Genomic DNA, 10,230 nt, shown 5'->3' on the forward strand with positions numbered 1-10,230 from the left:
ACATGCAGGCGTGTCAAAGACAAAGGACCAGTGAGTGAAACCCTAACCATGTCCACCCCCATTCTGGACCGATTGGACGTACCATTCAACCCTTAATAAGCTGTTACATGACTTTACTGATGGACAGGTCAGCTCAGGTCAAATCCCCATGTCTGGATTGAGTGTAGGCCTCAATAACAAACTATAATCAATAAATTAGTGGATACATCCTTTGATTTAGTTTTTATATTACCATGAGCTAATGAGTCACAACAAAAAGCAGGTATTTCATAGCTTTACTTTGGTTTAAATAACTTTTTTACATAAAACAAATAACATTCAATATTACATGAAGATAGATTAACAAGTAGATAGGAAAGGTTTTGGTTGAGCATCATAATCATAGCAAGAAAAAGTATGTAACACAGACTATGGAAAGCACTGTATGTAATCTGATCCGTGCTGGTGCTTGAGTTCCATTTGTTTTCCTGGTAGGATCAACCCAACCATTAACCCCATCATGGTTTGAACAAAGGGGGTGGGTAAACCCCCGGTCCCTGGTTCTATAGGCCCAATGGTGTTCTGGTCAACCCAACATACAAAATAACACTGGAGCCTTGAGAATTGATACAACCATGAAGCCAAATAATTAGTCAAAGGTTAACATAAAATGGCCATACAAAATATAAATATCAGGTCTGCTCATAAATTTAAGTTACCAAAGATGGACGACCACCAATTACATTGCTGAATCCTTTGCTCCTGCAGTGCAACATAATTCTCTCACTCCTCTTCCCTAGTTTCTCTTCTTTCTTTCACCCGCTCTCTTCCCGTTCTCTTTTTTTCACATTCACTTTTGTCCCTTACTGCGTCCATACTCTCTGGTCTCCCTCTCTCTCAGACTCTCTCATTGGTCCAGCTCGTTGCTGTCTTGGCTGCAGGGTCTGTAGTGGCGCTGGCAAAACTCCCGAATCCGTGCACATGCCTCCACCATCATCTCCTCTGGTACGGTCACCACGATCCGGAAGTAATTTGGGTACTCAAATGCCTGCAGGAAGAGAAGAGTTGTAAAAGACAGAACAAGAACATTTCTCCACCCTCGGTAGACAAAAAGGATGGATGAGACCATTGTGGGTGTGATGTTTTACCGTAGCAGGCAGGCAGAAGACGGACTGCTCAGTCACCAGATGCTCAGTGAACTGCACATCATTCTGGAACTCTGGGAAGTGTTTCATTTCAATCCCCACCTAGAAATGCCAAGACACGCACTAAGTATCCTGGTCTGTTCTATTATCTCCCCACCTACCAACTCCACACCAAGAGTTCTGGACATGTGAGACTCACCATGAGGTACATGGCTCCTGCTGGCAGCACAGGGGTCAGCCCAGGAACAGTGGACAGTTCAGAGAAACAGATCTCTGAGTTTGACTGAGAAAGAAGCAGGAAACCAGTCAATAGACAAGTCAGTAGGACAGTCAGACAGACAGATATCCAGATACGTCAATATGTTAGACTACTACCATCTGTAAATAAAGTAATTCGGGAAGGTTCAAGGGAGGTCGACTCACCTTGAGGAAACTGAGGGTTCTGTAGTAAAACTCCTGGGGCGTGTTGTTCAGGATGCTCTCTATTGCCCCCTGGACAACGGTGCAGGCACCCAGAATCCTCTGGCTAAGCTTAACCAAACCCTGACGAATCTAAACGCAGAAGAGAAACAAATTAGACACATAAGAAGTGATTCAACCCCCAGAGGACATGCACAGACTAATTTTACTGTGTGAGTATTGGTGTAGTGCAGGGAACATCAAGCAGATTCAGACGCGGGCCAATCTTTTCATGAGCAGATGGTCAGGGGGACAGAACATAATTACAAATCATTTGTAGACTGCAAATTGACCGCAAGAAGCCAAAACAGATATAATATTTGACTAAAATAATAACTTCAAACCTTGCTTACATTTGTGTACAATCATGTGATTATTATTATTATTATTATGGCTTCATGGTTGTATGTACACTGAGTATACCAAATATTAGGAACACCTTCCTAATATTGAGTTGCATCCCCCCCCTTTCCCTTCAGAACAGCCTCAATTCGTCTGGGCATGGACTCTACAAGGTGTCAAAAGCGTTCCACAGGGATTCTGGCCCATGTCGACTCCAATGCTTCCCACAGTTGTGTCAAGTAGGCTGGATGTCCTTTGGGTGGTGGACCATTCTTGATACACACGGGCAACTGTTGAGCTTGAAAAACCCAGCAGCGTTGCAGTTCTTGACATAAACTGGTGCACCTGGCACCTACTACCATACCCCGTTCAAAGGCACTAAAATCTTTTGTCTAGCCCATTCACCCTCAGAATACACAATCCATGTCTCAATTGTCTCAAGGATTAAAAATCCTTCTTTAACCTGTCTCCTCCCCTTCATCTACGCGGATTGAAGTGGATTTAACAAGTGACATCAATAAGGGATCATAGCTTTCACCTGGATTCACCTGGTCAGTCTATGTCATGGAAATAGCAGGTGTTCTTAATGTTTGTATACTCAGTGTATATCTCTCTATTATGCGTGGGAATACTTTGGAACAGATTTCCAAAATTAAAATCACTTGGACCTGATTTGCTGGCGTTTTATACATTGTTTAACGTCCAACAATAAAATGTGAATTCAAACAAAGAAATATTTTGCTCAGAAAACTTCCAGGACCACGTAAAATCACCCTTGGGCTGTCAATTAGGGAACACTGGTGTAGTGTAATGTATGTGTATAGATAAACTGGACCATACATATGCAATTAGTGAGAGGCTGAAGGATTTACCTCTTTTCCAAAGATTTGATTCCTGTCATGAATGAGGATCCAGCCCATCCTCCAGCCAGGAACCAACCATCGCTTGGCCAGACCGCCACATGCCAGGATGGGCACATCACTGCTGAGGGACGCCATAGATTGGTACTTGCAACCTGGAAACACCTGATAATGGAGATACATTAAACACTCATATCAATACAAAACACTGTAGAGGACAATGTCAAATCCTCAGTGTTAGTTTACACTAAAGGGAAAGTGTTTTTACATAGTGATACATGTCTATTCTATCCACACAAAGACCCTGATGTTTAGTGGGACTGACTTTTTTGATTAAAATACCTTTCTGCGAAAAGCAACCAAGAAGAGCAAATTTGGCAGTTGTGGAGATTCAAATAGATTAGAATAGAGGGGAAATCTTCAATTCCCACTTAAGGTCACTTCCAAGCTGTGTGGCTCAGCACAGCTTTCAAAGATGTTCAAAATCTGCCATTTCAGTGTGTTTGAGGCAAACAATTGCAGCCCTCATCTTGATTTTAGATTGGGTAATTCAAAATGTAACAAGCTGTTTTTGAGTATGTAATTGTAATCCAATTACACATTTTTTAAGAAGTTAAATAACTCCAGATGGGCTGGTACAGTAACTGTAATAAGCTGGCTTTCATTAGAGATGAGGCCTTGACGTCGCGTTTGGGATCCACCCCGCATCCTATTGGTCAGAGCACACTGACTAACAGTTCAGAAAGGCTAATCTTAAACCTCACCTCAGACCTAATTTACAAACAGAGCATTTTTGGCACCACTCTATGCTCTTGTGAGCGATAGGCTTTTTCCACAGAGAGGAGCCCACAGGGGCCCTTAGGGAAAGAGCCTGGTGCTTGCCAAACATTCCCCTCTAACCGTGAGATGGAACTGATGCTGCCCAGACACGTCATGCCTCCACGCAGCCCCTAAACACCCCCACCCTCTCACTCGCTCTCGCACTATACTACCCTCACATCTACATTAATCGCAAACACATGCGGAAAAAGTGCACAGTCATTCTGAGTTCTTCTGTTGTCCTGAGTGAGACATTGCTGGATTCAGAGCTCATGTGATTTATGCACTCACCCCCTCTAAAGGATTCACAAATCACCCCAACCACCTCTCTCCATTCTCACAGGGACTAATCATAAAAAACACAGATTTCTTGTAAATCTCATCAATGCATGAAATACTGCAAAAATACTGTTCCCCTATTAAATACATCTTAAAACACCTTACAGAATTTCAATTTAACACCCAACAATGGTAAAAACAAATTCCAATACCTTAAACCATCCCCCAAAAATCTTAAAATAACTCTCGGAAATTACTAAACTAATTCCAACCCTCAAAGCAGAGCAGAGGAGCGCCTACTGACGATTTTGAGGTGGTACAGAAAGCAGCTGCTGCTTCACGAGATATCTCTACCTGAAAATACATGATCTAAGTGATTGATAGTTGGTATTCAACAGTCATAAAAGTATGCCTTATTTACTTTGAAGAACTACAATATAGTGATTTTGTCAGACAGCATAAGCAGCAGCTCTATAGAGATGAGATGATGACTTGGAATTAAATAATAAAGTAATCAAATAAAACAAATGTAATATACACAACAGCTGAAATATTTTATTAAAGTAATGTTAATAAATTATGGTTTATATGTGATAAGCATCATGGAACTTTGATTCACTGTTTTATTCTGTGTTGTTACAGCATTCAACCCACATAGTGCTTTTAATGTTTAAAAAAGTAATCGAAACCGAAATTATATATATTTTTTAACGAAACCGAACCGTCCTCAAAAAGCACTAATCACTCAGCACTACTACAGTATTACCTCTGTGGCTCATCCTTCACTTGCCCTGGCTGACCTAACCCCAGCACTGTTGCTCCGCCACTGCCAGCCCCGCATTCAGCCTGTGACACCCCTAATCCCCCCAGTGCTGATGTGGACGTGTCAGGCAGGTCTCCTGGGATACCCAGCAGAGCTGAGCCAGGGAAAACCTCCCTGTTACAGAATGTTAAAGAATGTGCCTCGCTGGTATTATGTATTACATGAGGGACAGTGGCCAGCACGTAGGCTATACCCCAGAACTAGAAGCCTCCTCCTGGATGCATGACCTGGCTATTACTGTACTCCACCACACCTCCATAGACCCCCATAAACCAATCCACCCTGTGTTACACCCTAGTAAGCTCAACATCTTCATAATGCCAGAAGACAATACATTATCCTCTCCTTTTATGCAACAGACACAATGGCAGTTCTCTATTAATCTGTATGAGTGTTTGTCTGTGTTGTGTTTGTTTCTGAGAGGGCTTCTGTGTGTGTCTTGAACTCACCATGTCACCATAGATCTCATCAGCCAGGATTGGGATGCAATTTTTGGAGGCAACTAGACAAGAGAATAGACACAGTCATAGTTGTTTTAGTATAAATCCTTATATTGTGCTATAGTGAGAGGGAACACTGTGGCTCAGGGGGTGAATGAACAGAGCTCACCAGAGAGGACATTCTTTAGGTGCTCTTTACTGTAGACAGAGCCGCAAGGGTTGGAAGGATTGTTGATGATCAGGCAGGTTGTCCTGTCATCGATCAGGCTTTCCATGTGCTGGAGATCGATCTCCCAAGACTTCTCTGGCTGCAAGTACAGACAAAGCCACTATGACGCAGAGAGCAGGCACATGCACTTGAAAACACACAAACCTATCTGCAGATTCTGCACTGCCCTAACTATCTCAAATGACCTTTGATCTCTTAGTGCTATGATATCTTAGTGCTATGAAATGATATGCAGCTCCAAGTATTTATGTATTTGTATGTATGTATGTAGTGTGTGTGTGTGTGTGTGTGTGTGTGTGTGTGTGTGTGTGTGTGTGTGTGTGTGTGTGTGTGTGTGTGTGTGTGTGTGTGTGTGTGTGTGTGTGTGTGTGTGTGTGTGTGTGTGTGTGTGTGTGTGTGTGTGTGTGCGTGTGTGTGTGCGTGTGCGTGTGTGCGCGTGTGTTTGTGTGTGTGTGTAAGCCTAAAGGAAAGTAAGTATCCAATGTGATTTATAAGTGCCAGATTTGCACCAGTGAGGAAGAACTCAGCATTTTCCCCAATCTTTCCTTTTAAACAATATATTTTCCCCACCCTTGCTCTCTCCCTCTTTCTTTCTCTTCACAAAAAAATCTATATCAGCCCGCTTTTTCTTTGTTTGCTTTATTGTCCCTCTATTTTGTTCCTTCTCCTCAAAACATATTTTTGTCACTCTCCCTCACATTTGAATCGCTCCCCTCTCCCTCCAGTACTCACCAGCAGGTTGTACAGTTTGACCTGGATTCCCAGAGACACAGCCAAAGTCTTGTAGAGGGAGAATCCAGGGCAGGGGATTAGGATGTTGTCTCCAGGGTTACACAGCACCGTGATGGCCAGATCTATAGCCTGGCTGCAGCCACTGGTCAGAACCACATCCTGCAAAAGAAGATAACAAGAGATTGTTAGAGGTCTGTATGTCCTCTAGTTCTGGGGAAAGTTACAGTAGGGAGACAGAGGTGAACATATGGTGAAGAAAAATAAAGTTTGAACGAGGAAAAGCAGATAAAGGATGAGCCAGGTAAACGCACCTCTGCCTCCAAGGGGGCCTCGGGGCAACTGTAGAAGTTTGCCACCACATCTCTGCTCTTCTGATAACCTGTCGATGAGTAGAAGACAACAGCTTATATTTTGTATTGTGTACTGTATTCAGTAGTCTGCTGGGACAAAGGGAGATTTTGCATGCATACGTCATTAGAGCTACAATCATCATCAATCATAGCGGGAACCTATTTAGTTCATCTGCCGACAGGTTAATGGCCCTATTTCACTTAGCTCTCAACTTCCCTGACCGAAATTCCTTTATAACATCCAACCTCTCAACCCCTTGCAAGTCACCCAACTCCCCTTTTAGCTGTGCCTCATCTAATATCTTCTCAATTAGCATGTAATTTTCTTTACAAAAAAATATTATTTTACACCATCTCACTCTATCCTTAGTATTTTGCACTTGACAAGCTTTTTGAAGTGTTGGTGCTGTGATAAAGTGTTTGCATGAGTCTTACCAACAGAGGGAGCATAGCCATTGTATTTGTGTGAGTCAATGGCATCCTTCAAGGCCTGGATAACTTTTTCATCGGTAGGCAGGTTCCCGAACACTGTAGGGTCCCCTGATGGTGTGACAGAAAGACAAAGGAGTACATAAGAAACATAATTCTGGACAACTGCACATCACAAGTGAACACACTGAGTATATGCAAATAAGATAGTGGTGTAGCATCTCACCAATGGATAGAGCAATCATGGGCTTCTCGGGGTTGGGTGTGAGCTTCATCCCGTCCACAATGGCACGGATGGGATTCAAGGTGTTGATTGACATCTCTGAGGGCCGGATGTTCCATCGCTGCCTGCGGCTCTTCTGCTTGGATTTATAAACACTGCCTTTCACAGTCTTATGTTGGATACCATTCTCGTTAAGACCTTTTCCATTGACGCCATTGAGAGAACTATTCTCATTGACACCATTCCCATTCATTTTGACCACATAGGAATTGTCCTCCATGTTACAACTGCAGCTCCAGATGGAAGTGATAGGAAGAAAAGTCAAATTGGGAGTAAAAGATAGGTAAAACAAATAGATTTCGATGAATAATTACTGCATTACATTTTTTCGAAAAATATCATACAAATAAAATACTATACTATACTAAAATTATGAATGAATATACAAATAATACATTGGAAAACTGCAAATAAACTTGTTGGATAATTAAACGTCAGTGCAGAGAAGTAGGCTAGCCCAGATGTTCAATTACCCATGTAAATTCAACAGGTGCCATGTCTATAAAATCCAGATTGAACTCAAACGCGCTGCGCTTACTGTTCTGAACTGAAATGAAGATATGCGCGCAGTTGAACATTAAGGTGGCCTAATGAAGAGCCATCTACTGATCGGACTTGGACAAGTCTATCAATGGCTATCTTATCACAAGCGCAGTATAAATACATGCATTGTATAGTCCATAAGCTAAGAAATAAAACACATTTACATCACGCAAGAACAATAAATGAATAACCTAATTAACTTACATTTAACATAATAAAATCGAACCATTTAATACCCTCGTTGAGTTATCTCAAAAATATGAGAAACATAAGAAAATTGAAATAAGACAAAAACAACAAATATTCTGAAACGACAGTGCCTATAGGCATCTCTTTTAAATAATGTAATATTTGTTTCTACATGCGTAATAATAAACATGCGAGCTATACCTTAAATAAAAGGCAATAATACATTTGACCGGTAGCGGATTATACATTTCCTGTTAATAAATTGGATATTTACTTGCTAAGGGTAGTTAAATGCGTAATCATACATTTAAATGACAAAATAATGTTTAAATACCTTTACAATCTCAAAATAATTTCACACTCCAAATGAAGGAATTCAGGTAAAATATTCTATATGTACTTATACTGATAAGTCTGTTATAAACCAGCTTTATAGCAAGCCCCCGAAAATGGGTGTTGGACCCTGCCCATCACTTCATTGGTGGAGACTGAGTGTTGTGCCATACACCCCTGTTACACCATTCCCAAAAATGTGAAACATCTCAAGGTTTGGGTTTATATGTATCATTTAACTCTTTCCAAAGGACATATACGAGACTCGTGACAGGAGACCCGTATGCTGTCCTCGTGCGTAATGCACATTTTCATGAATGGGAGATTTTTTTCGAATGAAGCATCAATCAGTTTCGATTAATCAAAGTAATTGATTTCAGCCTCTAACAACGGATCTCTCAAAAACGTGTTGAGGCTCAGTCAGGTTGAGTGCAGTTTAGGATGAGTATGATTTTTCCATTGTAAAAAAAAAAAAAACTATGTAAAAATGGGGGTAAGTAGGCTAATAGACCCTAATCTATGGAACAGCTACACCTTGCTTACATGATGGTCTCTCCAGAACTGGTTTTGAGAGTGTTGTTTCAATGCTCCATGCATTGTGTTATTTTAAAATCCAGATTCTGAAGGGAATTATGAATTCTGGCAAATGACCACAGCATGTACGGTATGTATACAGGAGTACATGTAAGCTAAATAGGTATATACAGTCAAATACAGATAAGTAGTATACGATACAGTGCAATTGCTTCATGTGTGGAAAATAAAGCTTCAATTTATACACGTTGAAAATTCACACTTGACCATTTCTATTTAACACAGTAATGTAACAGGTAGCCTACAGCATAACTGTTGTTTTTCTGCTTCACTCTGGGGTTGATTACCCTCATGATGGGTAAATCAGTGAACTGGGACTGAACGATTCGTGGTGCAATATTGATAAAGAGAGAGCTGTGTCCTGAAACATTTACAGAGGAATGTACTTTCTCTCAAGATAAATAAATACAAATCCTAGTAAGAACATTTTGCAGTAGTCCAAAACACACAAAACTCCCCTGAAACTTTGTACCCCACCATCCCCTTATCATCTGGCTAAGGACCCTTTGCCCTATGCACCAGCCAGTGTGATGGGGTTGAGTCAGTGAAGGACCCTTTGCCCTATGCACCAGCCAGTGTGATGGGGTTGAGTCAGTGAAGGACCCTGTCATTCTCCGTACCTATGTTGACCACGTTCCTGTCCACCTTCTACATCCACAATATTCTGAATGAATAAAACATTTACCTTGAAACACATACCCTAAATCGATGTCCTCACTTGACCTACCCCAAAATGGTTATGGACTAACAGTACTTTTCCCTCTAAAGGCAGTGTGTCAACACAAATGCATAGGGGGTATGCACTGACAGTTTGATGACCCTTAACATGTCACTTACATCACAGCCAGGAATCATTCACAGCTCTCCATTTGTACATCTGTTGTCGGGCGATTCCACACCAACTGGAGCGGAAAATATTTTTGGTATCGCAGATTGTTCTAACAATTCTCACATAGAAACTTCATTGAGAGGAAGGATGTTTGAAATGCCTTTTACAGTTTTATCACAAACACTTTTTTTGAAAATTATAACGAAAGTGGCCATTTTAGGCCCTTTTTTAGACCTATACATGCCTCCTGGAAGACGTTATGATCTGTGAACACCAAGTGATACAGAAAACATTTGTGTCACAATACTCCTTATGTGCTCTAAAATATGGAGTATGTCTTGATTCTGAAATTTTTCACATTAATTTATTCAACATTAAATATATTCATATTTCAAAATAACCCTTTTGATGTTGTTCATTTTAAGACATTGTTTTGGAATAATATACTCTACAAGTACATCACATTTCCAGAGTGGACTCTGCTAACTCTGAATGTATGAAAAATGTTATGCGCACCACCAACACAGTGAATGGGAAAATGGATTCAAAGGGAACTCCCTCTGCTGGTGACTT

The 10,230-nt window shown here is 41.1% G+C and overlaps 1 protein-coding gene across 2 annotated transcripts; it reads right to left on the bottom strand.

Moving 5' to 3' along the window:
* Window positions 1–261: 261 nt before the first annotated feature.
* LOC129862576 (tyrosine aminotransferase-like) lies at window positions 262–8,343 on the bottom strand. 2 transcript variants are annotated; one of them, XM_055934363.1, is made up of 12 exons: window positions 8,236–8,343; window positions 7,113–7,396; window positions 6,893–6,997; window positions 6,419–6,486; window positions 6,108–6,266; window positions 5,316–5,454; window positions 5,156–5,208; window positions 2,798–2,950; window positions 1,548–1,676; window positions 1,324–1,407; window positions 1,128–1,226; window positions 262–1,027 (listed from the first exon to the last, which is right to left on the bottom strand). In XM_055934363.1, exons 2-12 carry the CDS (start codon window positions 7,387–7,389, stop codon window positions 887–889), a joined length of 1,407 nt encoding a protein of 468 aa, XP_055790338.1. In that variant the 5' UTR covers window positions 7,390–7,396; window positions 8,236–8,343; the 3' UTR covers window positions 262–886. The 2 variants fall into 2 exon arrangements, with proteins under 2 accessions (XP_055790338.1, XP_055790339.1); XM_055934364.1 differs by having other exon boundaries at window positions 7,113–7,402; window positions 8,236–8,324.
* Between the last annotated feature and the right edge of the window lie 1,887 nt (window positions 8,344–10,230).

The sequence above is a fragment of the Salvelinus fontinalis genome, chromosome 9 (assembly GCF_029448725.1).
Source record: "Salvelinus fontinalis isolate EN_2023a chromosome 9, ASM2944872v1, whole genome shotgun sequence".
In the NCBI taxonomy this organism is placed as follows: Eukaryota; Metazoa; Chordata; class Actinopteri; order Salmoniformes; family Salmonidae; genus Salvelinus; species Salvelinus fontinalis.

Bases quoted from the DNA above. Each gene is read 5' to 3' on its own strand.
- LOC129862576 (XM_055934363.1), bottom strand. From the start codon at position 7,389: ATGGAGGACAATTCCTATGTGGTCAAAATGAATGGGAATGGTGTCAAT. The intron at 6,487-6,892 runs GTAAGACTCATG...ACTCATCGACAG, and splicing joins TGGCTATGCTCCCTCTGTTG to GTTATCAGAAGAGCAGAGAT. The intron at 5,209-5,315 runs GTGAGCTCTGTT...TCTCTTGTCTAG, and splicing joins CCTAAAGAATGTCCTCTCTG to TTGCCTCCAAAAATTGCATC.